We start from the raw sequence: 27,485 nt of genomic DNA, 5'->3' as shown, positions 1-27,485 counted from the left end.
TCTCCCTGAAGGACACGCTTACAAGGTGCCAACCAGAACCCCGCGAGACCTCTGGCCCCACCACCACCTGCACGCCACCTGGGGTCTCCTGAGCGCTGCTGAACGCCAGGCACCTCCTGCCATCTCGCCCCCCACCCCAAACAGCCCTCCGAACCCTCCGACTGGACCCCCGCCTGCCTGCGTGCTGGCCAGACGCCAGGCTTTCACCCTCTTGCCAAGGTGCCTCTTCCCGCCTAACCTGAATTTCTGCCCACTGCCTTTAAAGACGTGAGGAAGTGAAACCAGCTGTTCCCGCCTCCCGAGGTTTCCTGGCCTCCGCGCAGACCGCCCCCATCACGGCCACGTCGGCCTGCTGCTGTGAGAGCAGCAGCGGCCCAGACCCCTGCGAGCGTGCACGGTGCGGCGCACACGTCCCCTCCCCGTTCTGCTCGGCGAGGGCCTCGAGGGCACTGGACCCCAGCTCCCTGCCGCCTCCTCACAGGGCCTGCACGGGACTCTACCATGAACCGACGGCCCCTTATCGGCTGAGGCCTTAAGAACATTCCCGGGCTTCTCTGATCCATTCCATCACCGGGAGGAGGGAGGTCTCCCGCGGGACCTCCCTGAGGTGAGGGGATGACGCACATACGCACTGGGCACGACGCCAGCACACGGAAGCGCCCCTTGGGTGGCCGCGTGGTCAGGACCGGTCTGCTGAATGAGGATGGGACCGAGAGCACTCCACCTGGCGGGCAGGCGGCCGTGCCTAGGTCCTGTGCCCCGCGCTGTCACACCTCACCTCACCTCCCGGGGCCCATCCTGCAGAAGAGTGAGGCACACAGCTCTTTCTCGGGATGCCCGAGACTCAGTTGCTCCTGGGTGGCTGCATCGGCTCTCAGAGGGAGCCCAAGGGTCCTGAGACGTGGACAAGTTGGCAGGAGTCACGCAGACCTACCAGCCACCATGAAGGACTGCTCCCGGCGGTGGACAGTCCACTCCTGAACCAACCCCAAAGAAGAGACGGGACGGCTGAATCTATATGCGTGACCACAGTCGAAAGCACTGCCGGAGCTGCGGACGAGAGCTACATTCACGAAGCTGAGAGGCTGGATTTCCTGCTGCTGCTCAAAGCAGGTCATTTTAGAAAGTACCTCTCAGTTTGGCGGGAGAAAAATGCAGACAAGTTTCCATTCCTCTAACAGTTCATTCTTTTTCAAATTCAAAGTAAAACAAAGAGGATCGCCTGGAAAAATGTCAAACGCTTTAATTTCAAATCACTTTTAACGCCTGTTTCATCTGACAGTAGCTTTGAAAGCAAAAGGCAGTCTTTATCACTTGAGGTTTTTTTTTTAAGTTTTTAAAAAATCAATTAATTAACTTTTTTTTTTTGGCTGTGTTGGGTCTTCGTTGCTGCATGCAGGATTTCTCTAGTTGCGGCGAGCGGGGGCTACTCTTCGTTGCGGTGTGCAGGCTTCTTGTTGCAGTGGCTTCTCTTGCTGAGGAGCACAGGCTCTAGGCGAGTGGGCTTCAGTAGCTGTGGCACACGGGCTCAGTAGTTGTGGCATGCGGGCTCAGTAGTTGTGGCTCATGGGCTCTAGAGCACAGGCTCAGCAGCTGCGGCACACGGGCTCAGTTGTTCCACGGCATGTGGGATCTTCCTGGACCAGGGCTCGAACCCGTGTCCCCTGAATTGGCAGGCGGACTCTCAACCACTGCGCCACGAGGGTAGTCCTCATTTGAGGTTTTTAAGCTAAATTGATGTGATTATGTCCAACATAACCAGATGCTTCTAAAAGCCAATTTTCAAAGAGACATCAGCCCCCCAAATAAGAAAGCCTTCCTTCGGTTATTAATAAATTATTGAAACGCCAACTGCACAGGGGGTGAGGCCGCAGAGGATGCTCGCGGAGAGCAGGCTGACTTCCACCCCCAACCAGCTAGCCAGCCAGTGCAGGGCACCCGAGGTCCCTCTGTGGTCACCGTCCTCTCAGCCTGCCCCCAAGCCCTTCACCCACTGGAGGGGCTGACCTCACTCAGCTTTCCACCCTCAAGTGAATCACGTGGGAACTGACTAGTTTAACACCATCCTCCACAGATACCTGGTCTGGGGCACACTTTCAACCCCATTTGGGCCAGTGAGAGTGACTGGGGTGGGGGGAGTCTGCCGCCAGCGGGGGTCCTCAGACAGGTTTCCTTGTTCCAAAAAGGAGACCCAAGAAGGAGACCTCTCTTTCTGCCTCTTATGCGACACCCAGAACCTGGTCAGCCGCCCTGCAAGCACGAGAGAAACCAGCCTGGGCCCCAGGGGACAGAGGCGGACAGCCCTGCAACAGTCCAAGTGCGGCTCGGTGAGGAACAAGCATTTGGTTTGGTGCCCTACGCAGCACAGAGCTCCACAAACCCCTGGAATTTCCAGAACGAGGTGAGTGCCTTTTGTGAACACGCCCCTTCAGCCAGAGCCCTGGGCAGGAAGGGCGGGGGAGAAGCCAGAGGAACCAACCAGCGGAAGAGAAGTTGGAACTTTCAGCTCCACCCCCGCCCCGCCTCCAGGGAGGGGAGCGGAGATAGAGACCAAGTGAACCACCAATGGCCACGACTTAATCAAGCAGGAAACTCCATAGACACTGCTGAACAAGGCGGCTTCGAGTCACTGGACACGAGGAGGAGCTGGGAGGGCAGCGCACCTGGAGAGGACACGGCAGCTCTGCCCCCAGCCGGCTGATCCCAGCTGCACCCTTTGTAATAAACCAGTAATCCTAAATAAAGTGCTTTCTAGCAAACCGGCAGAGAGGGGCTGGGGGGACCCTGAATTTGCAGTCAGATGAAGTGCGGGTAGCCTGGGAACCCCGAGGCAGGCGCGCCTTGTGGGACCGAGCCCTCACCTGTGGGGCCTGGCTGACCTGGGAGTTAGTGGCGGAGCTGAACTGACTCCTGGGGCACCAGCAGGTGTCAGAGGCAGAACTGGTACGGAACCAGTTCCTCAGGCCCTGGAGGGAGTCAGAGCTGCCCACCCGGGCGTGGACACGAATGGCCCGGCTGTGCTGCTACGTGGGACCCTTCCCGAGGACACAAGTCCACACACGTACAAACACTCAGACACTTCAACCCAGGTTCCAGGTTTCCACACGTTCATGGGGCCACTCAGAGCCCACGCCTCCACAAAGACGCAAATGCTTCTGGTGGGGCGCACGTCTTCCTCCCAGACCCCACGCCCTGGAAGGCAGCCCAGGGCTCCAGGGCTGATCTCACAGCGTCCAGATGACAGTACACCCGCCGCCTCAGCTGAGTCTCACTGCTCGCTCAGGCCGAGGCAGGGATGGCGAAGCACAGCCACTCCTCAGCCAGGGGCACACTCACCGGCACCCCGCGTTCCGAAGCGGACATGTCGCCACAAAACCATGGGCCGCCAGGCCTACCTGCTGGTGATGGAGCTGTTCCTGTCCTTGAGGGTGAGCTCGCGCTGCTGCAGCTCCACGATGAATCTGGACAAGTCCTCTGGGGTCCTGGGGGGGATCAAGAACACATGTCAGTGCTGGTTGTGCCCTGAAGGGGGACTGGCTGACACTAGAAGGCGGCCCAAAGCCACGCCAGCCACGGGCGGTTCACAGGCCTGGGGCGGATTAGGGCCTGTGCACCGTCCCCGGAGCAGCGGGGTGTGGAGCTGTGCTCTCACCGCCACCTGGGCTCACACAGCCAGCCGCTAGCCACGTAACACTGGGGACACTACTTTTATAAGCCCTGATTTTACTTCACCTGTAAAAATAGGGTCGATACATAACAATGTCACCATGCAGAGGATTTGAAGCGAGCTTGAAAAGCACCTACCAGGCAGCAAGCAGAGGAGGTGCCCAGTGCATTCCAGTTGCCCTTCCTCCTTCCGCTTCAAAATCCAGGTATGAGAACAGCAGCAATGTAACAACCACAACAGATACCCACATGCCCAATGCCTCGTAATTTTCAAAAGTACTCCAGCTTAACGATCTCAGTTAATGCTCAGAGCAGCCCTGCTGTCTACTGTTTCCATTTTGCAAATGGGGAAACTGAGACTCAAAGACACGGATGGCTGGTTCAAAGGCCACCCACTCTCAGCAGCACGAAGCCTCAATCTGAACCCCCTCCTCTAGCTCAGCACCATGGCTCGGGAGAACGTACACCAAGAATGTCTTTGACATACAGGTGGCCAACAGGGACATGAAAACACGCTCAACATCGCCAATTACTAGAAAAATACAAATCAAAACTACAGTGAGGTACCACGTCACCAGGTCAGAATGGCCATCATCAAAACATCGACAAATAAGACATGCTGGAGAGGGCGCAGAGGAAAGGGAACCCCCCTACACTGTTGGTGGGAATATAAATTGGTACAGCCACTATGGAGAACAGTATGGAGGTTCCTCAGAAAACTAAAAATGGAACTACCATATGATCCTGCAATCCCACCCCTGGGAGAGGGACTGGAGAAAACTCTAATTCAAAAAGATACCTGCATCTCAATGGTCACTGAAGCACTATTTACAATAGCCAAAACATGGAAGCAACCTAAGTGTCCATCAACAGATGTGTGGATAAAGAAGATGTACACACACACACACACACACACACACACACACACACACACACACACACACAATGGAATACTACTTAGCCATAAAAAAGAATGAAATAATGCCATTTGCAGCAACATGGATAGACCTAGAGACTGTCAAACTGAGTGAAGTTAAGCTAGACAGGGAAAGACATTTATCATGTGATATCACTTACATGTGGAATCTAAAAAAATGATACAAATGAACTTATTTACAAAACACAAATAGACCCATAGACATAGAAAACAAACTTATGGTTATCAAAGTGGGGAGGGGGGATAAATTTGAAATTTGAGATCAACATATACACACTACTGTATATTAAATAGATAAACAACAAGGATCTACTGTACAGCACAGGCAACTATATTCAATATCTTGCAATAACCTATACTGGAAAAGAATCTGAAAAAGAATAGATATATTTAACTGAATCGCTGTGCTGTACACCTGAAACTAACAACATTGTAAATTAACTATATTTCAATTTTTTTAAATGGCTGATTTTATTTTTAAAATGTCTTTGAGAGACAGAATGGAACACCCAGCGGAGTGCAAACATTCCCGACACCTGCATGGGGCACACGGACTAGACGGCTCGCTGGTGTGCAGCGGCCGAGAGGAGGTGAGCGCAAGGGCCGGAGCCAGAGCCCAGGGCTACGCAGGGGTCACGGCTCGGTACCCACAGGCCCTCCTCCCAGCCCCCAGAGCCAGCGCACTGCCCAGTTTCCAAGAGCACTCTCTGGCCTCCTCACCCCTCCAGCTGAAGTCGGCACCTGCAGTCACGTCGTACCGAAGGACCGCTCACAGAAACCTGCTGAAACCGAGCCTCAAGTCCAGGGCCCACAGACTCTGCACCGCAGGGCCCCTGGGGCCTCCTCACCTCCCACTGGACTTTCCTCTGCCGCCTGAACACGGCAATCCGCCTGCTTCCCGAAACTCTGTGATAGTTAACCCTGGGCCTGCAAAGCTCTTCCCTCAGTCTCCCCAAGCCTAGCTCGTTCTCAAAAGAGAGGTCTCAGGAAAGATGTCACTTCCTCCAAGAAGCCCCCAACCCTCTCCCCACCCTATCACGACCCTCGCTGCACAGCACCACCACCCCTGCTATCAGTTTGGGGTCTCTCAGTGTCTGCCATCGCTAGAACGTTAGCCCAAAGACTTCCGCTTGTCGGTGGTACGTCCTGACAGCGCAGTGCAGCCCCTGCAGAGAGGGGGCCCATGGCCCCACTCGTCACACACAGGGGTTCTGGCATCAACATTCCTCCCAAGGTAATTCCACGATCTCTCCCTTTCAGACCACCTCATGGAGGCCCTTCCCTGGCCACCAGAAGAAAAGCCCATTCTTGGACATTTTGTGAGGACGTGGCCTCAAGGTGTGAGAACCGCTAGGCACAGTGCCGAGATTTCTACCCTAACTCTGCCCTGAACACAAGCCAACTTTGTGGATTAGAAAATACTTACATTGAAAAGATGTTTACCAGTAGAAGACCTTGAGAAACTAAAACCTAGGAGGGGGAGAGGTTGAACCAGCCTTGAATGCCAATTCCCCATTCTTTTCAGAGCTTCCTAATGTTTTCCAACCTCAGGGAGCTAAAGATACTAATAGGAAAATAAGTAAGCAAAACAAGTAAACCCTTTTAAGCCAAGAGGTATTTTTTCTGAAACACTGTTAAGAGATTTAAGCTGTTTTCTATTTTTCTGTGTTAGTCAAAGGAGTACGCAAACTATTATTAAATCAATGGGAAGTTTCTTTAAAACCAATGAAGCAACTTGCGTGTCTACTTTTGCAAGGCCCCCAGTCCCTATGGGCCCAGGACCAGCCAACGCCGTGTGGGACAGGCAGACGGGTGCCCAGAGGGTGACTGAGGGAGCATGACGACGACCGGCCTCCTCCTCACTCCCCTTCCAGGCTGGGCCAAGTCTGCTCAGACCTGAAAGAGCAGGAAGAGCCCGTGGAGAAGCATCTGTCAGACAGACGGCCACACACTCTGCGGGGCCTCTCACTAGCCGAGGGGCAGCAACACTCTCCAAGCAGAAGCCTTCCTGGAAGCGGGAGAGCAACCGGCAGAGCCCAGAGCACGTGGCAGCAGTTTAGAAACAAGAGTCCTGCCCTGAGGTACAAAGTAGCCCCACAGGCTTCTCTGGTGGCGCAGTGGTTGAGAGTCCGCCTGCCGATGCAGGGGACGCGGGTTCGTGCCCCGGTCCGGGAAGATCCCACGTGCCGCGGAGCGGCTGGGCCCGTGAGCCATGGCCGCTGAGCCTGCGCGTCTGGAGCCTGTGCTCCGCAACGGGAGAGGCCGCAGCAGTGAGAGGTCCGCGTACCGCAAAAAAAAAAAAAAAAAAAAACAGAGTACTTGTGAGGCACTAGTTTGAGAATGTTCCACGTGAGAAAAAGAAAAGATAGCGAGGTGGGTTTGGCAACACGTAGACATTCTTGAGGCCGCGACGGGGCGAACCGAGGGCGCAGGTGAAGTTTGATCAAGGGGGCAGGAGGCCTGGCTTCAGGAGACCTCTGTCTATGCTGACAGCAGTACTATGAACACACCTGAAGAGAAGGAAGTAGGAAGAAATGAGGGCCTAAAGGACTCCCAAGGTAACCCAGTCCCCTGGGTGGACAGGCAGGAGGCATCTGGGTAACAGAGGACAGGATCCCGGGCAGACTCACGCATCCCCGAGGTCCCACCATGGGCTCCTTGGGGAAGAAACCCAAGCAGGAGAGCTCACTCATCCAGCACGGTGGCTCCTGTGACCTAGCAAGACAAGTCGCTAGCAAGGCTACCGCCCTGCCCTACTGCCCCAAGGAGGGCTGAGCCGTCCTCCTGGACCAGGTAAGAAGAGCAGCTGAAAGGGGAGACCGCACCCATCGACCAGCAACTGCACTTCCAGGAACACGTCTCAAGGAAGCAACCAGGGGTGTGCCCTACGTATGGTGAAGTACGCATCGTGGCATTGCTCGTTTCTTAATGGTGGTAAAACACACGTAACACAGACCTTCCCACCTAAACCACTTCTGAGTGCACACTCAGCGTCAGTGAGTCGTGCAGCCGTCACCACCATACGTCTCCAGAACTTTCTCACGTTCCCGAACTGAGACCCTGCAGCCACTAAACAACAACCGCAATTCCCCCCACTCCCAAGCCAGCCCTCGGCGCCCACCCTCTACTCTATGAATGCGACGCCTCCAGGGACCTCATATAAGTAAAATCATGCACTATCTGTCCTTCTGTGTCTGTCTTAATTCACTTGGCCTGAGGTCCTCAGTGTGCCAAATGTCTTACGTGACATTTGCTATACAGCAGAAACTAACACACCATTCCTCTTTAAGGCTGAGTAATACTCCACTGCCTGGATATACTTATTTTACTCAACATTCATCCTCCAGTGGGCACTTGGGTTGTCTCTACGCTTTGGCTACTGTGAATAATGCTGCTCTGTGCTCAGCTCTTTACTTTCAACCCCTCTGGATATACACCCAGAAGAAGAACTGCTGGCTCATTCCATTTGCAATTGTTTGAGGAACCGCCATACCATTTTCTATACCAGCTGTATGATTTTACGTTCCCTGTGTATTTGTTTTTACTTTAAAAAGAAAAACCTCAACAAGAGAAAATAAGTGAATAAGTTCTCACAGCCATAACATGGGATACTATATTTGTTAAATCTGATGCTAGGCAAAAAGAGCTGGCCAGATGGCCGCTACAGATCACAAAACGCACAAGAGAACATAGGAGGGCATACTCCCTCCTGGTCAGGGCAATGGGATGCGTACGGCTTCGTGGGATGTGGCATTGTAAAGTGTGTGTGTGTGGGGGGGGGGGGGGGGGGGCGTGCCTGGAATAGTCAGAGTAACCCACGGGCCATTTGCACCAGAATCATCTGGATTAACTCCAGCCCACCTACCTCCAACTCCGGGCCCACTGAAACGAAACCCCTGGAGGTGGGGTTTGGGACCTGCCAACAAGTGATTTTTATTTTTTAACATCTTTATTAGAGTATAATTGCTTTACAGTGGTGTGTTAGTTTCTGCTGTATAACAAAGTGAATCAGCTACACATATACATATATCTCCATATGCCCTTCCTCTTGCGTCTCCCTCCCACCCTCCCTATCCCACCCCTCTAGGGGGCCACAAAGTACCGAGCTGATCTCCCTGTGCTCTGCGGCTGCTTCCCACTAGCTAGCTATTTTACATTTCTTAGTGTATATATGTCCATGCCACTCTCTCACTTCGTCCCAGCTTACCCTTCCCCCTCCCCGTGTCCTCAAGTCCATTCTCTATGTCTGCGTCTTTATTCCTGTCCTGCTCCTAGGTTCTTCAGAACCTTTTTTTTTTCTTAGCTTCCACAAATATGTGTTAGCATGTAGTATTTGTTTTTCTCTTTATGACTCACTTCACTCTGTATGACAGTCTCTAGGTCCATCCACCTCACTGCAAATAATTTCATTTCTTCTTATGGCAGAGTAATATTCCACTGTATATATGTGCCACATCTTCTTTATCTATTCATCTGTCAATGGACACTTGGGTTGCTTCCATGTCCTGGCTATTGTAAATAGTGCTGCAATGAACACTGTGGTACATGTTTCTTTTTCAATTATGGTTTTCTCAGGGTATATGCCCAGTAGTGGGGCTGCTGGGTCATACGGTAGTTCTATTTTTAGTCTTTTAAGGAACCTCCATACTGTCCTCCATGGTGGCTGTATCAATTTACATTCCCACCAACAGTACAAGAGGGTTCCCTTTTCTCCACACCCTCTCCAGCATTTATTGTTTCTAGATTTTTTGATGATGGCCATTCTGACCCGTGTGAGATATCTCATTGTAGTTTTGATTTGCATTTCTCTAATGATTAGTGATGTTGAGTATTCTTTCACGTGTTTGTTGGCGATCTGTATATCTTCTTTGGAGAAATGTCTATTTAGGTCTTCTGCCCATTTTTGGATTGGGTTGTATGGATTTTTGATATTGAGCTGCATGTGCTGCTTGTAAATTTAGGAGATTAATCCTTTGTCAGTTGCTTCACTTGCAACTATTTTCTCCCATTCTGAGAGTTGTCTTTTCGTCTTGTTTATGGTTTCCTTTGCTGTGCAAAAGCTTTTAAGTTTCATTAGGTCCCATTTGTTTATTTTTGTTTTTATTTCCATTTCTCTAGGAGGTGGGTCAAAAAGGATCTTGCTGTGATTTATGTCATAGAGTGTTCTTCCTATGTTTTCCTCTAGGAGTTTTATAGTGTCTGGCCTTACATTTAGGTCTTTAATCCATTTTGAATTTACTTTTGTGTATGGTGTTAAGGAGTGTTTTAATTTCATTCTTTTACATGTAGCTGTCCAGTTTTCCCAGCACCACTTATTGAAGAGGCTGTTTTTTCTCCACTGTATATTCTTGCCTCCTTGATCATCAAAGATAAGGTGACCATATGTGCGTGGGTTCATCTCTGGGCTTTCTATCCTGTTCCATTGATGTATATTTCTCTTTTTGTGCCAGTACCATACTGTCTTGATTACTGTAGCTTTGTAGTATAGTGTGAAGTCAGGGAGCCTGATTCCTCCAGATCCGTTTTTCTTTCTCAAGATTGCACTGGCTATTCGGGGCCTTTTGTGTTTCCATACAAATTGTGAGATTTTTTTGTTCTAGTTCTGTGGAAAATGCTGTTGGTAGTTTGATACAGATGGCACTGAATCTGTAGATTGCTTTGGGTAGTATAGTCATTTTCACAATGTTGATTCTTCCAATCCAAGAACATGGTATATCTCTCCATCTGTTGGTATCATCTTTAATTCCTTTCATCAATGTCTTATAGTTTTCTGCATACAGGTCTTCTGTCTCCTTAAATAGGTTTATTCCTATTTATTTTATTCTTTTTGTTGCAATGGTAAATGGGAGTGTTTCCTTAATTTCTCTTTCAGATTTTTCATCATTAGTGTATAGGAATGCCAGAGATTTCTGTGCATTAATTTTGTATCCTGCTACTTTACCAAATTCATTGATTAGCTCTAGTAGTTTTCCGGTAGCATCTTTAGGATTCTCTATGTATAGTATCATGTCATCTGCAAACAGTGACAGCTTTACTTCTTTTCTGATTTGGATTCCTTTTATTTCTTTTTCTTCTCAGATTGCTGTGGCTAAAACTTCTAAAACTATGTTGAATAATAGCAGTGAGAGTGGGCAACCTTGTCTTGTTCCTGATCTTAGAGGAAATGGTTTCACTTTTTCACCATTGAGAACAACGTTGGCTGTGCGTTTGTCACATATGGCCTTTATTATGTTGAGGTGAGTTCCCTCTATGCCTACTTTCTGGAGAGCTTTTATCATAAATGGGTGTTGAATTTTGTAGAAAGCTTTCTCTGCATCTATTGAGATGACCATATGGTTTTTCTCCTTCAATTTGTTAATATGGTGTAGCACATTGATTGATTTGCATATATTGAAGAATCCTTGTGTCCCTGGGATAAACCCCACTTGATCATGGTGTAGGATCCTTTTAATGTGCTGCTGGATTCTGTTTGCTAGTATTTTGTTGAGGATTTTTGCATCTATGTTCAGCAGTGATATTGGCCTGTAGTTTTCCATTTTGTGACATCTTTGACTGGTTTTGGTATCAGAGCGATGTTGGCCTCACAGAATGAGTTTGGGAGTGTTCCTCCCTCTGCTATATTTTGGAAGTTTGAGAAAGATGGGTGGTTAGCTCTTCTCTAAATGTTTGATAGAATTCGCCTGTGAAGCCATCTGCTCCTGGGCTTTTGTTTGTTGGAAGATTTTTAATCACAGTTTCAATTTCAGTGCTTGTGATTGGTCTGTTTATATTTTCTATTTCTTTGTGGTTCAGTCTCGGAAGGTTGTGCTTTTCTAAGAATTTGTCCATTTCTTCCAGGTTGTCCATTTTATTGGCATAGAGTTGCTTGTAGTAATCTCTCATGATCCTTTGTATTTCTGCAATGTCAGTTGTTACTTTCCCTTTTTCATTTCTAATTCTACTGAGTCTTCTCCCTTTTTTTCTTGATGAGTCTGGCTAATGGTTTATCAATTTTATCTTCTCAAAGAACCAGCTTTTAGTTTTATTGATCTTTGCTACTGTTTCCTTCATTTCTTTTTCATTTATTTCTGCTCTGATCTTTATGATTTCTTTCCTTCTGCTAACTTTGGGGTTGTTTTGTTCTTCTTTCTCTAATTGCTTTAGATGTAAGGTTAGGTTGGTTCTTTGAGATTTTTCTTGTTTCCTGAGGTAGGATTGTATAGCTATAAACTTCCCTCTTAGAACTGCTTTTGCTGCATCCCATAGGTTTTGGGCCATCGTGTTTTCATTGTCATTTGTTTCCAGGTTTTTTTGATTTCCTCTTCAATTTCTTCAGTGATCTCTTGGTTATTTAGTACTGTATTGTTTAGCCTCCATGTGTTCTTGTTTTTTACAGATTTTTTCCTGTAATTGATATCTAGTCTCATAGCATTGTGGTCAGAAAAGATACTTGATATGATTTCAATTTTCTTAAATTTACCAAGGCTTGATTTGTGACCCAAGATATGATCTGTCCTGGAGAATGTTCCATGAGCACTTGAGAAGAAAGTGTATTCTGTTGTTTTTGGATGGAATGTCCTATAAATATCAATTAAGTCCATCTTGTTTAATGTATCATTTAAAGCTTGTGTTTCCTTATTTATTTACATTTTGGTGAAAGTGGTCCATTAGTGAAAGTGGGGTGTTAAATTCCCCTACTATGACTGTGTTACTGTTGATTTCCCCTTTTACGGCTGTTAGCGTTTGCCTTATGTATTGAGGTGCGCCTATGTTGGGTGCATAAATATTTACAACTGTTACATCTTCTTCTTGGATTGATCCCTTGATCATTATGGAGTGTCCTTCTTTGTCTCTTGTAATAGTCTTTAAAGTCTATTTTGTCTGATATGAGAATTGCTACTCCAGCTTTCTTTTGATTTCCATTTGCATGGAATATCTTTTTCCATCCCCTCACTTTCAGTCTGTATGTGTCCCTAGGTATGAAGTAGACAGCATATATATGGGTCTTGTTTTTGTATCCATTCAGCTAGTCTATGTCTTTTGGTTGGAGCATTTAATCCATTTACGTTTAAGGTAGTTATCGATATGTATGTTCCTATTACCACTTTCTTGATTGTTTTGGGTTTGTCATTGTAGAGCTTCTCCTTCTCTTGTGTTTCTTGTCTAGAGAAGTTCCTTTAGCATTTGTTGTAAAGCTGGTTTGGTGATGCTGAATTCTCTTAGCTTTTGCTTGTCTGTAAAGGTTTTAATTTCTCCGTCGAATCTGAATGAGATCCTTGTTGGGTAGAGTAATCTTGGTTGTAGGTTTTTCCCTTTCATCACTTTAAATATGTCCTGCCACTCCCTTCTGGCTTGCAGAGTTTCTGCTGAAAGATCAACTGTTAACCTTATGGGGATTCCCTTGTGTGTTATTTGTTGCTTTTCCCTTGCTGCTTTTAATATTTTTTTTTGTATTTAATTTTTGATAGTTTGATTAATATGTGTCTGGGCATGTTTCCCCTTGTATTTATCCTGTATGGGACTCTCTGTGCTTCCTGGACTTGATTGACTATTTCCTTTCCCATATTAGGGAAGTTTTCAACTATAATCTCTTCAAATATTTTCTCGGTCCCTTTCTTTTTCTCTTGTTCTTCTGGGACCCCTATAATTCAAATGTTGGTGTGTTTAATGTTGTCCCAGAGGTCTCTGAGACTGTCCTCAGTTCTTTTCATTCTTTTTTTTTATTCTGCTCTGCAGTAGTTATTTCCACTATTTTATCTTCCAGGTCACTTATCCGTTATTCTGCCTCAGTTATTCTGCTATTGATTCCTTCTAGGGAATTTTTAATTTCATTTACTGTGTGTTTGCTCTTTAGTTCTTCTAGGTCCTTGTTAAACATTTCTTGTATTTTCTCCATTCTATTTCAAGATTTTGGATCATCTTTACTATCATTACTCTGAATTCTTTTTCAGGTAGACTGCCTATTTCCTCTTCATTTGTTTGGTCCAGTGGGTTTTTCCCTTGTTCCTTCATCTGCTGTGTATTTCTCTGTCTTCTCATTTTGCTTAACTTACTGTGTTTGGGGTCTCCTTTTCAAAGGCTGCAGGTTCGTAGTTCCTGTTGTTTTTGGCATCTTCTCCCAGTGGGTAAGGTTGGTTCAGTGGGGTATGTAGGCTTCCTGGTGGAGGTGACTAGTGCCTGTGTTCTGGTGGATGAGGCTGGATCTTGTCTTTCTGGTGGGCAGGATCACGTCCGGTGGTGTGTTTTGGGGTGTCTGTGAACTTATGATTTTAGGCTGCCTCTCTGCTAATGGGTGGGGTTGTGTTCCTGTCTTGCTAGTTGTTTGGCATAGGGTGTTCAGCACTGTAGCTTGCCGGTTGTTGAGTGGAGCTGGGTCTTAGTGTTGAGATGAAGATCTCTGGGAGAGCTTTCACTGTTTGCTATTACGTGGGGCCGGGAGGTCTCTGGTGGACCGATGTCCTGAACTCGGCTCTCCCACCTCAGACGCTCAGGCCTGACAACTGGCTGGAGCACCAAGACCCTGTCAGCCACACGCCTCAGAAGAAGAGAGAGGAAAGGGAGGGAGGGAGGGAGGGAGGGAAGGAAGGAAGGAAGAAAGAAAGAAAGAATAATATAATAAAGTTATGAAAGTAAAAGAGTATTAAAAATTAAGAAGTAATAAAAAAAGGAAGAGAGCAACCAAACCAAAAAACAAATCCACCAATGAAAACAAGCGCTAAAAACTATACTAAAAAAAAAAAAAACACGGACAGACAGAACCGTAGGACAAATGGCAAAAGCAAAGCTATACAGACAAAGTCACACAAAGAAGCATATACATAGACACTCACAAAAAGAAAAAAAGGAAAAATTATATATACATAAAAAAAGGAAGAGAGCAACCAAATCAATAAAGAAATCTACCAATGATAATAAGCTCTAAATACTAAACTAAGATAAACATAAAACCAGAAACAAATTAGATGCAGAAAGCAAACCCCAAGTCTACAGTTGCTCCCAAAGCCCACCACCTCAGTTTGGGATGATTCATTGTCTGTTCAGGTGTTCCACAGGTGCAGGGTATGTCAAGTTGATTGTGGACATTTAATCCACTGCTCCTGAGGCTGCTGGGAGAGATTTCCCTTTCTCCTCTTTGTTCGCACAGCTTCTGGGGTTCAGCTTTGGGTTTGGCCCCGCCTCTGCGTGTAGGTTGCCTGAGGGCATCTGTTCTTCGCTCAGACAGGACGGGGTTAAAGGAGCCGCTGATTGGGGGCTCTGGCTCACTCAAGCCAGAGGGAGGGAGGCGTATGGAGTGCGGGGCGAGCCTGCAGCGGCAGAGGCCGGCGTGACATTGCAACAGCCTGAGGTGCGCCGTGCGTTCTCCCAGGGAAGTTGTCCCTGGATCGTGGGACCCTGGCAGTGGCGGGCTGCACAGGCTCCCCGGAAGGGGGGTGTGGATAGTGACCTGTGCTCGCACACAGGCTTCTTGGTGGCAGCAGCAGCAGCCTTAGCGTCTCATGCCCGTCTCCGGGGTCCGCACTGATAGCCACGGCTCACGCCCATCTCTGGAGCTCGTTTAGGCAGTGCTCTGAACCCCCTCTCCTCGTGCACCATGAAACAATGGTCTCTTGCCTCTTAGGCAGGTCCAGACTTTCCCCCGGACTCCCTCCCGGCTAGCTGTGGCACACTAGCCCCCTTCAGGCTGTGTTCACGTAGCCGACCCCAGTCCTCTCCCTGGAATCTGACCTCTGCAGCCCAAGCCTCAGCTCCCAGCCCCCACCCGCCCCAGCAGGTGAGCCGACAAGCCTCTCGGGCTGGTGAGTGCTGGTCGGCACCGATCCTCTGTGTGGGAATCTCTCCGCTTTGCCCTCCGCACCCCTGTTGCTGCGCTCTCCTCCGCGGCTCCGAAGCTTCCCCCCGGCTCACCCCCATCTCTGCCCACGAAGGGGCTTCCTAGTGTGTGGAAACCTTTCCTCCTTCACAGCTCCCTCCCAGAGGTGCAGGTCCCGTCCCTATTCTTCTGTCTCTGTTTTTCCTTTTTCTTTTGCGCTACCCAGGTACGTGGGGAGTTTCTTGCCTTTTGGGAGGTCTGAGGTCTTCTGCCAGCGTTCAGTAGGTAGGTGTTCTGCAGGAGCTGTTCCACGTGTAGATGCAGTTCTGATGTATTTGTGGGGAGGAAGGTGATCTCCTTGTCTTACTCCTCCACCATCTTGAAGGCACCCCCCCCCCCAACAAGTGAGTATTGTGCACAACCTAAAACCACCGAGCACCTGCAGAAATGGGGAAATCGACGCGGCAAAATCATCATACGACACCGCACGGCAGGACACCAACAACCCTGCGCCCCCCAGACAACCAGAAATAACTAATGAAAACACAACAGCAAGGCCGCTATGAGCAGGGCTGCTCCATCACACAACCGCAGGGGGAGCTGCAAGTTCCTGTGGTCACGGAAGTTTGTTTCTGAGGCGGAACTGTAATACGGGAGAATCACTGCACGTTCTGAGACAGGAATTCTCCGCACCTACGGACGCTACACCGTCTCACCCTTTCAACAACCTTACGAGGTGGGCACTGTTAGCACCCCGAATCTACAGCGGGGGACGCTGGGGCACAGGAGAGGCCAGGCTGAGGCCGTGTCCCTGACTCTGTGCTGTCGTGTCCAACAACTTCAGACTAGCTGTATGAACTGTGCTGTACGCACGATGCCATCAAGACAGTAAGTGTAAGCGACGTGAGGAAATAGTTCAACAACAGCAAGTGTACACAGACACTGAAAAAAGCAAAACCAGAAACGGGATTAAGGGCAGTTCGAGTAAAAACATCCCTGGGGAGGTAAGAACTGGAAGAAGATGTTTAGGAACAGGCAGAGTCACATTCCAGTTGTGGGATTCCTGGTATTTTGTTCCTTTTTTCAAAAAGAGTCTATAATTTTGTTGTGAGAACTTCTCCAGCTGTGGAAGCCAGGAGCCACGGAACTGGTGGCCAGCTGTCAGCTGAGCCCGCGCATCACGCTCACAAGGCATCTTCGTGGGTTGTTCCAAAGAGCCCCCAACCACCGTGGCCCAGCGGCCGCAGGGACAGCCCGTCAGGACGCCCAGGACCAGCGCACCTGCTCTGGCTCCGTCACTGTTCCCGCCGGCCAGGTGTGGAAGGCTGGTTCTACGTGGCGCATGGGGGCTGAGGGGCTGCACGCCATTCCCGAGGCCCAGGCCTCTTGCCCCTGAGCCCTGACCCAGGCGGAGAATGAGGTAGACGTGTGTGGTGTATTGTAACTGCCTGTGCATCCCTCCACCCTTGCTCTCCAAGCTCTGCGAGGCTGACAGCTGAGCACAGGAAGGAAGAGGAACGGCATGCTCCGTAAGGACCACACACTGCGCAGGAGTGGGAAGGGCAGGAGCAGGGGATGGGGGGGCAGGAGGGGGCAAGACAGGAGCAGGGGATGGGGGGAGGGCAGGAGGGGGATGGGCAGGACGGGCAACACTGATTTCTGGGCCATGGGGAGGGCATTCATTTGCTCAGAGCCTAGTGACCCCCTGGCCAGCACTGCACGCAGGACGAGCGTCCAGACCCCCTTCTCCAGAAGCATACTCTCCCCGTCCTGGAGGAGCCTGCGAGTAAGGCGGCCCCCAGAGGCACTCAGGGAAAGAGCTCAGGTACAAAACCGCACCTACACCTATTTCTAGAGAAAGGCACCCATATGTGTGCATATTTACAGAACATAACCTAGAAAGATTCACCCCAAATTGATACCTCCAGTCAGGGCTGAGACTGGCGGTGGCGATCACGTGCACTGTCTGAATTTCTTTTGATGAGAATTTATATACTACACGCCTAAGTACAAATACAAACTAGGGAAAAACCCACACACACAGCATGCTCCCTATGCGGAAAGGCCACTGGAGAAGCAGGGGAGCTGAGAGAAGACAGGGCACCTCCAGTGAACGCTCAGCACAGCACGAGCCCAGGGCGCTGGGGACACAGGCAGACGGGCGAACCTGAGAAGCCCTGGGATTCAGGAATCGGGACCTCGTTCCGTGGAAACAGAGAGCCGCGGCCCCACTACCACCCACCCGTCACGAGCTCCAAGTGCGGACGGAGGGAAGTTCTTGAAGGGCTGTTGAATCATGAAGGATTATTAAACAATTGCAGCCTTCACCACACATCAAATCAAAGGCCAGAGGCCAGAGCACCTCCAACTGGCAGGAAGAGTGCTCATTTCTCAGAACCTCCTGACCTGCTGTGCGGCTAGACCTACTCGGAGACGTTTCCCGAGTGTGCTCTGGGGATCAGCTACACGCTTGTATCCAGCAGGAGTCGGGCCAGGTGTCGCCACAGCCCAAATCGGCAGAGGCGCATCCGCCAGGAAGACCCATCCTCCCCCCCCTTCACCAACTAAACAGTGGCAGCCCTCAGAGGGCCTCAGGCTCCTCCAACTCAGAGATGACAGGAGAGTGACAGTCCCAACTGCAACCCAAGCTGTGACATCTGCTGTTTAAAACTCTGGCTTCAGCTGCAAAGCCTTTTAACCCTAACTGGTGGGCTTCAGAGGAGGAAAAGGCTTTGTTCAACCTGCAGCTGAATTCTGACTCAAACTCAGCTGCGAGCCAAACAGGAGGCCTAGGGAGTTGAGCCCAGTGGTCTGTTTTCGAGGCAGAGGCATTCCAGCCCCAGCGGCAGCTATTCTGAGGCTCCTAACAGCAGATGCCAGATCTCTTGCTGAAGCTCAAAGCGCCATTTCAGTGGGTCCGAAAGACACGCGATCCAGAGGATGCCAATCTCTAAGCTGAATCAAACGGCAACAACCACAGAACTAACTAACAGGCAAGAAACCTCAAGCTCTCTTCGAGGGCGCTGTTTTCCACAAGAGAAGCCCACAGTGCAAAGGGCCACAGCCCAGAGGGTGGGCTTCCGTCAGAGGGCCCTACGTCGGGGTGGGGGCGGGGGGATACTCCCAAGTGAGGTGGACTCCCTCGCAGGTTTGTTTCTGCAGAAACTATGCAGAACTGCAAGTAGGAAACATTACACAGCAAAACTTGGCGCTAAAGCCCAAACGGAGAGTAAGCGTTCACGCCTGAAAGTCACAGAGGCACAGAATGTCCTGTTAAGCCAGGGTTTTATGAAAACGTGACACGGTCATGTGGGGAGGTCGGGAAGGATTCACGTCACCAACGACTGGCAAAGCCCGGTCCGCACCCCAGGACCGGGAGAAGCAGCACCCAATCCTGAGGCCGCGAGCTGGCATCAGACGCTACAGAGAAAGGAAGGCTGTGACCACTAACTGGTCCTGAGGCCACAAGCACCCAACCTTCAGGGGACAGGGCATCAGTCCCTCTCAGCACCCGAGCCTGGGGCCAGCCCACGACACCCTGGATGCATGGTGGAAGGCGGCCATCGCACATCTTCTAAAGCTGCCCATCTCCCAGGTGCACAGAGAACAAGTCACTCTTTCCCCACGGAGAGGTGGCCAGTAACAGACGCCGTCTCGGGCACACGTCCGAAGGCCCACACGGTGCACCCAGCACCGGGGACCCTCATCAGGTCACAGCCCTCCCCTGTGACCAATGGTGGTTTCCACGTTGAGACAAGGTCCCTCTGCCCACCAGCCCCACCGCCTGCCTGACGGGAAGAGAGGTACCAAAAGGCGTGTGGTTCTCCAGGTCACTGCACGTCCACGGGCCTTCCTGATTCCAAGGGCCACCCCGGTCCCCTCTGCCCCCCCACGGCCGTGGGCACAGCCTCTGAGATTAACCCCATGCCCGTACTCTGCACCCTCTGGACCCCACGCCCAGGCTACTCCTTCTTCTCCTCGCTCCCCAGCCCCCACGCCGGCAGCACCGGCGCACAGTCGGGAGACTCCCTGGCTTCGACCACGGCCAAGGGTGCCCACCTGCCCCCTCCACACCGCCTGCGGCCCGAGGAGCCTCCAGGCTCAGCCCAGCCCAACCACACTCCTGACCTTCCCCCGCCAACCCTGTTCCTCGGGAGGTGGAACCGCCATCCTGCCTGTTACCCAGGCCAAACCTGTAATCCCCGACACTTCCTCCACACCCCGCTTCTAATCGGTCGGCAGATCCTGTCAGATCTACCTTCAGAACACACGCAAATCCAACCACTCGTACCAGCTCTGCCACCGCGTGACCCAGGGCCCCACCTCCCCCGAGTCAGCCCCATGGCAGCGTAATCACCTTGGTTTCGTACTCACCCTTTAACTGCTGCTTGCAACACCACCACCACAATGGTTACTTCAAAATGTAAGCTAGATCACGTGCCTCTTTTGTCAAAACTCCAGCGCATCCCCACCCCAATGCTAAGTAAAAGCCCAAGTCCCCACCGGAGCCTGTGAGGCCTAAGGTGGACCGACCACAGCTGCCTCTCAGACCCACTGGACTGGAGCCACACTCCCACCCCAGGGCCTTTGCATGTCCCACTTCTGGAAGACTCCTCCCCTAGGGACCTACGTGGCACGCTCCCTCATCAAGTCCTTCGGGTCTTTGCCCAAATGCCCAAATGTTACCGAGCTCATTTTGGGTCGGCCCCAACCACCCTATTTCAACCTGTAAACCGTAAACTTCCTCTCCCACCCTCACTCCTCCCTGCACTGTTTCCCTTCAGAGAAAATATCACCACCTTAGATGCTATGTATTTTACCTATTGACCCACCTGTCATCTTTCTGCTTCAACTAGAATGCAAGCTCCGTAGAAGGAAGGCGCTGTTTTTTATTTCATTCTCTTTCTTCACCAGCTGTGAACCTCGAATAATGCCTGGCCTTCAATAAGTATGAGCTGAATGAATGAAACATCATGATACCTTTCCAGAACAATAACTATCCAACTAAATTCTACCAGAGTTTGAACTCAGACCACTGGATCAGAAGTTTGCATTACTGGTTAAATAAACTACAGTCCATCCATACAATGGAATGTTTCATATAAAGAGAGAAGGACAAAGAATCCTTTTATATTAATATGGGACTGCTAAATAAAAACACGAGAAGCGGAACATGAGCCCACTATGCCAGCTGCCTCCTGCTGGAGAACAAAAGTGGAACAGGAGATATATCACCACATACCTTTTTAAAAGGTATACTTATGCCAAGGAAATAAAATACCTATCGGGAAAACTGTTTTTTAAAACTTAGTGTTATAAACTTATACTGCAGAATCAGATACGACACAAAATTCTTCTAAAAAGAAAACAATTATTCCATGATGAATTAAGGCATTAAAAACTAATTATAATCACTTACAATGAAACAATCATATATAATTTCTAAGTGTTGTTTAGCTAAGTATAACCATAAGAGTGGTTTGCATCATAAGTGGGGCAAAAATATATTACTAACAAGCTTCCTATCTGGAACAATCAAAACTGGTCACTGACCCCAAAAGCTGGCTGAAGTAGGTAATCAATACGTACCTCAAACACTTTAACCTAACTATTACAAACACACAACCATTCCATAAGCCGCAAACGTCTCCAAATATGGGTCCACTAAAATGAGCTTCATCTTATGTATTCTGCATAAACCACAAATCATAATCCATGACTTTAGCTTTGTTTCTTTAAAACGGACACCTGCCACCTTCCTAAGGTTTGCAGCTTGTCTCCTCATCTTTTTTAGTCAATTCACTTTATTCAACAGCTTCTTTTTAGCAACTCTCCTTTGAGACTTTCCAAAGCATTCAACTTTGTTTTCACAGAAACCCTGCTTTCTTCACACATCTTTCACCAGACTCTAGAGTCTTTAATTCAATCATGTGATTACAATAACATGTGCAACTGGCAGAGAAACAGGCTCATCGCAGACGGACCAGCACTACCTCCTGGGGGCGGCCCGAGCGAGGAAGCGCTACAACTGGTGGCGCATCCTGCCACGATTAACACAAAACGCAGGGGCTTGGTTTTGGGAGGCGGGAGGAGGGATGGGATGGAGGTCTGCGAGTTTTCAAAGGAATTGTTCTTAACCTGAGGCTGGGTACAGAGGGGGCTGTATCTACTCTTTAAAGACATCCTCTTTATGGGGATGGAAATGGATAATGCATTTCAAAATGTTTAAAACAAATTCTTAGCCTACGTCCCAAACATCTGCCGTGCTGTGGAAATCCATCAGGACGTTTCAGAGAAAGAATGAGGGGTTCTGGCCAATCCAGAGAGGCAATCAGGTGCACAGCTCTTCAAAGAGCTGCTTCTCCGCCTTCCGACACGACACGTAGATGGGTGACGGGTGCCAAAAGCAGACTCCACGAACTACCAGCAGCACAGAGGCGGCAGCAAGCAGTTACCACCTCAGATCCCAACCCCATCACTACTAGTTATGCGACCTCTGACCATCATTACTAGTTATGCGACCTCTGACCATCATTAGCCTCTCCAAACTTCCGTTCCCTCCTCAGGAAGATGAATGTAATAGTACCCACCACGTGGGGCTGTCAAGAAAACACTGCATATAAAGGACTTGTTCTGGAAGAGCATTATACTATTATGATTACAGACAATATCATAGAACACATAACCAAAATTATGTGTGTCCAATTAGAAAGCTACGTGGCAGTTACTAGCTACCAGCATGAACTCACTAAGAAGAAGATTTACATAAATGAACATTCCCACCTCTGATTCACTTACTGCTACCATAGATTTCTGTATAAATACGTGGCATATCGTGAGAACATTCATCTACCCCAGCCTCATTCCAGGGCAGACATGAGGAGATTCTGAACACCTGCAGGCACGGCTCCAGAAGTGCCGGTTAACAGGAAGGGATCAGAGCGCGAAGACAGCAGCCACTGCACTGGGGTCCCGGGTCAAGGCCAGGCCCAGCTCCGCCTCCTCCCTGGACTATGAAACAGGGACACCTGCAGAGCCGCAGCGGGAGGGCATCGGCAGTCACCTGGGAAGCCCACGGGACCCCTGTGGTGGCTCTCGTCTCTGCTGGCGGTGGAGCCCTCCAGGACAAGGCCCAACACCCTGACCCCACCCAGAACTTTACCAATCATCTGTCATTGACAGGTGGTACCTATCGATTTCCAGGTAATACAAAATGAAGACGGCACACCTGTTTAATGACAGTCAGAGTCCATAAAACCGCTCGCGGGGAGGGAGAAAGGGAGGAAAGGGAGGAACCGAGAGCATGGCTGGGCACCCCAGCCTGAGGAGGGAAGGACAGTACGGGCCAGGCCGCTGCACACCCTGTGCGGCCAGGCTAGGACCTGCAGACACAGGGCCGTGGCTCGTGAGGCTGACACACACGATAAAGACAAGCCCGTGACGGTTCAGCCTCTGGTCTGTGGCTGGAGAGCTGTGCATCCCTCTGCGGAAGAGGGGGTCGAGGAGGCCACACCGCGCTGGCCTCTGTCAGAACGGGCTCACGAGTCACCCTTCAGGGACTTCGACACAACCACCAGCTCCCTCGCCCACGGCATCTCCAGGAGGACAGCCACAGCCACAAGCAAGGTCCGGGCCGCGGTCGGCAGCGCCAGCCACCCAGCGGTCCCCTGGCTCAGGCGGCAGCGGCCACCTGGAGAACCGGCACTGGCCTCCCGCCCCAGCACAGTCAAGTCCAGGTCTGACCTGGCCGTCCACGAGCAGCAACTCAGCTGAACTGCTTCAGGGGAACGAATTACATGGGTCCCCAGACACACGTAAATAAAATGAAGAAATTTCACATTTACAGTGGCTGCCTTCGAACTCTTCCTCCCAGCTCAGGCAGGATTAAAAGGACTTCAAAGCAGCCTGGGTTCCAATTAAGCCAGTGTGACCACCCCAGGGATGCTAGAATATTCCTCTGATTAACAAGAGGCGCTCTTTGAACTGTCTGAGTTAAAAAAAGCTCTCAGAGCCTTTCAAACAGATGCCATAGTTTTCTCTCCCTGTCCCTCACTCTGGAAAAGTTGATCTTTTGAATGCTTTAAACACCGAAAAAGAAGGCTGGGTGAGAGCTCCCAACACAACTTCAGCCAGGAGCTCAGAAAACGGGTGGCAAGCGGGGGGCTTAGGGCACCACGAGCAGGCCGGCCTCCAGGAGAGAGGGCACTGCCGGCCCGAGGCACGACGCGGCACGCCCACACCACAAGCGAGAGCAAAGCCGCTGAGCCGGGAGACAGGGCCGAGCAGACCCAGGCCTGGCGGGAGCGGCGGGGCCTTCCGCCAGAGTCCACGTCCATCATCAAGCCCTGTGACGAGGGCCTCCAAAGGAAAGGGGCCCCTCACGGAGCACCCTCGGGCAGAGCTGCTACCCACGAGAACCGCTGCCACAGGGCTGCGGGGGATGAGCCAGAACTGGCCAAAGAGGAAGCAAGAGCAGCTCACACAGCCAAGGTGACACAGGAAAGGCCCACATGAGCTCAGAACGTGAAACAACCCCGAGGTGGGCAGGCGGCACCCCAGGGCCACAGGTGGAAGGTTAACAAGGAGGCAAAGGCAGGTGTGTCCCACCCGGGGCCATAGACTGTGGACGTGGGCGCATGAGCCAAAGGGGAAGTCAAGTTCCGTCCTGCACCCTCGGAGATGCTGGGTCCCTGCACCTGACACCCACTCTCAGCCGTGACCCTCAAGGTTGACCCAGCAGCTGACCTGCAAGGCTTTCTACTCAGCAGAGGCAGCAGACCGCAGAGCAAAGAGCAGGGAACTGAAAACCACGCCAGCTGGCTTCTAGGCACACAACGCAGGAACAAAGGGCTGTGGGGAGCCAGACACCCAGAGACGGGAGTCCTCACCAGTGAGACGCTCTCCAAACCTGCCAGAGAAAGGTGTCAGAACTTTGGGAAAGCAACAGGTCCCCAAGGAGGGCCCGCGGCTGGCTGGGCAGGCTACCGCGCCTTGCTGAACTTCGCTTTCTCCACCCTTGAGAGGAACGGACTAAGCGAACAGGAGCACTCGTCCTGATTCCCGGATTCTGTTTCCAAAGCAAAGTCCCCTAAGAACCTGTCTCCTGCAATGTGGACAGGGTGGGAGAACAGCCCAGCGAGGCGCAGCTTCCGAGCAGGGGGTCCCTGAGGCCCAAACACACGAGGGGAGCTCTTGAAAAGCCAAGGCAGACCGTAAGCCAGGGGGCGAGGGGAGGGGGGAGCAGACGCCAGGGCGTGTGGCCCCCCGAGGCATAGGAAAGCCTCAGGGTTTCCTCCCAAGTGTGATAATGTGCAGCTGGGGCCTTAGGTGGAGAAAGACATGGTCCTGTTTGTCGATCTGCTTTGAAAAGAGATGGGTCCCAAATGTTCATGCTATGCCAACAACCGTAAGAACTAGAAACAGCCTGAACACCTCGGCACTAGGGCGATGAGGACAGCACACCCGCGGGATGGCCCCCCAGGTGGCCTTTACAAAGGGCGCCACGCAAGTGTCTAGAAGAGTGTCCACCAAAGGGAAGGCTACACACCCACACGCACAGAGTCATCTTTTAAAGTCCACATGCAGACAATGAAAATCAAGACAGGGGTCTCCCAGCAGCGATTACCTCTCCGAGGGGGCATTGTGAGGAATTGATCCTCTCCTTTTTTATCTGCATATTACTAGTTTGTAGAGAGCGTTCCTTGTGAAGTAAAATTAAGAACAAAGTTCTACAACCACCTTGCTGCACCTTTGTTGTCAAGAAAAACATTTAGGAGCATAAATTGCTGTTAACGGGACCCAGCAGGCCAAGAGCACGAGGCCGCAGGAGGTAACGGGACCCAGCAACGGGCGCCTCCTGCTCCCAGCTCGCCCCGCGCTCACCACAGGCTGGGCAAGCCTGGGCGCTGCAGCCTCCAGCAGGCCAGGAGATGGGGCCGCGCCCACACCAGGCTGCAAGACCCCAGACCAGCAGCGCTGGTCCAAGCGTGGTGACGGGCTGGTGCTTACGGCGGAGGGAGGTGACCCGGTGCAGAGGGGAGGGGCTGCTCTGTCGAGACCCGGTGATGCACGGGGTCTCTAAGAAGAGACGAGGCCTCCCTCGCCAGCCACGCCAGCCCTGGGCCATACTCGGGCCATGGCTCCGGCAACGGGGGACACAGGCACAGGCTCGAAGACCACTGCACACCTCAGGGTTCTCCTTATGGGATCCAGCAGCCACGTGAAGCAGCGAACTCCAGCCACGTGGAGAGGCCACAGCAAGGAGAGGGCAGCCAGCCTCCCGCGCGTCCCTGAAGGTGTCACCCAGGGAATAAAGCCAACCTGGACGCCTCATCTCAGCCGCATCTGACTACAGCCGCCTGATAGCCCCTGGCCACCTACAGAACGTGCACGGTTATCCAGCACTGTCTGCGGCCACTAAGTGACGGCATGGCTTGCGTGCAGAGCCAGGTCGCTGACACCAAGGGGACAGCACACGAAGCACCACGGAAGGGAGAGACGGCACAGAAGCACTGAGCAGCACGGTTCTGACGCAGTGTGACAGCAGGGAGGACCGGCCAGAACGAGGGACCCGAGAGACGCCCAGAGACAGGGCCGGGGATGAGAACCACGTGACCGGCTGGCGACCGGGGAGACGGGGTGCCGTCTCCCAAGCTGGGGAGCCGAGACAGCTGCTCACGGCTGTGACAGGCCGAACAGCTTCCTTCTCTCAACAATTCTGAGGTCTCAGCTGGAATCCACGCGACTTGCCAACACAGGCAGGATTTAACGCTGCCTCAAAGGGGCCCCATTCTCCCTGGTGCTACCCTCCATGGCTCCAGTAAAAGAACGGGTAGGAAAGAGAAGGGGGAGAAAATGCCGAGAATCCCAGCATTCAGCAGCGGCAGCTGGGCCGCTCGCCGCGCCGCGAGCCGGCAGGGGCTCCGAGGCCAGGACGGCCACCACCCTACTTCACAACGTGCCTGAGGCCACACAGCTCCCAGAGGGCACACAGGGCTCCAACCAGGTTCCTAACTGAGAACCATGAAAGACATACCACGTTCCATGGAGTCAGGGCCAAAGCATGCGCCCAAGAGCATGGGGGCGCACGGCGCAGACACCCCGCAAAGACACTGGAGCTTTATCCCGAGCGCCCGGTGACCTACAGAAGAGCTCTGAGTCCCGTCGGCAACTGCAGAGAGCACTGCGGGCAGAGTCGCCCAAATCCGGGCCCAGCTGCGGGTCACTTCTCTAAGCCCCTCGTAAGAGAGTCCCACCTGCCTCTCCAGGCTCTGGAAGGGGAAGTGAGACCCCCCGCACAGACCCATAAAAGACGTAACGCACGAGCTCAACGTGGACAAGAGTTCAGGACGCCACTCACAGCGACTTACCGCGTGGAGACGGCGCCTGTTACAAAGAGCACACACAACAGTGAAAGCTTCTGGCAACGGTGCCCCCGAGAACCAAACCAGTCTTTTTCAAAACAAAAACAGAATTCTTCCTGCAAGGGACCTCTTCCTTCTAAACGCCAGTGGGACTCCAATATAAAAGTAGGTAAAGGCACAAGTGATTTTTTTCAAGAGGACATGGAAGGTCCCCTCCCGCCCCTCTCCAACTACAGGCACTTGAGGTACAGGGTCCCAGGAACCCTTAGGGGCCAAAATCGTAACACTACATCCCTAAGTACATCACTAGAACTTAGGTCTCGGGGTAACGAAGCAGCACTAACCGCGTGGACAGATGGGTAATGTTACAGCCACGTCACAGATAAGAAAACCACGTCTCTGGACAGCCACGTCTCTAGGGGCTGCTAAGGAGGGTCGTCCTACTTCCCAGCTGTGAAGGCTTCTCTCTCCCCACCTCGCGGCCCCGCTGTCCTCTTGAGCAGAGAACAGACACGGAGAGGCCACTGCTCACCAAGCCCCTCCAGGACAATCCCACCTACCAGTCAGCTCCGCCAGCCCAAGGGATGCGAGGGAGGGACGGAAGAGACTCATCTGCTTCTCTCCAGTGCTGGCAGTCCCGCGGGCAACCTCGTTCTTTTCCTTGTCAGAGTGACAGGATGTGGGTCACAGGCACACAGAGCTCAGGGCCGGAAGCAGGGCTGGCACAGAA

At 51.4% G+C, this 27,485-nt stretch overlaps 1 protein-coding gene across 4 annotated transcripts in view; it reads right to left on the bottom strand.

Annotated features, from left to right (window-relative positions):
- The window catches only part of MAD1L1 (mitotic arrest deficient 1 like 1), a 314,290-nt gene that overhangs the window by 233,295 nt on the left and 53,510 nt on the right, over positions 1–27,485 (bottom strand). For all 4 annotated transcript variants that reach the window (XM_079945107.1, XM_079945106.1, XM_079945109.1 and 1 more), the window contains one exon: positions 3,396–3,482. In XM_079945107.1, coding sequence (XP_079801233.1) covers positions 3,396–3,482 — 87 coding nt within the window. The remainder of the gene's footprint in view (positions 1–3,395; positions 3,483–27,485) is intronic.

The sequence above is a fragment of the Stenella coeruleoalba genome (assembly GCF_951394435.1).
Source record: "Stenella coeruleoalba genome assembly, chromosome: 15".
Taxonomy (NCBI): Eukaryota; Metazoa; Chordata; class Mammalia; order Artiodactyla; family Delphinidae; genus Stenella; species Stenella coeruleoalba.
Note: the sequence above shows the minus strand (reverse complement) of the source record. Positions and strands in the feature narration are given on the sequence as shown.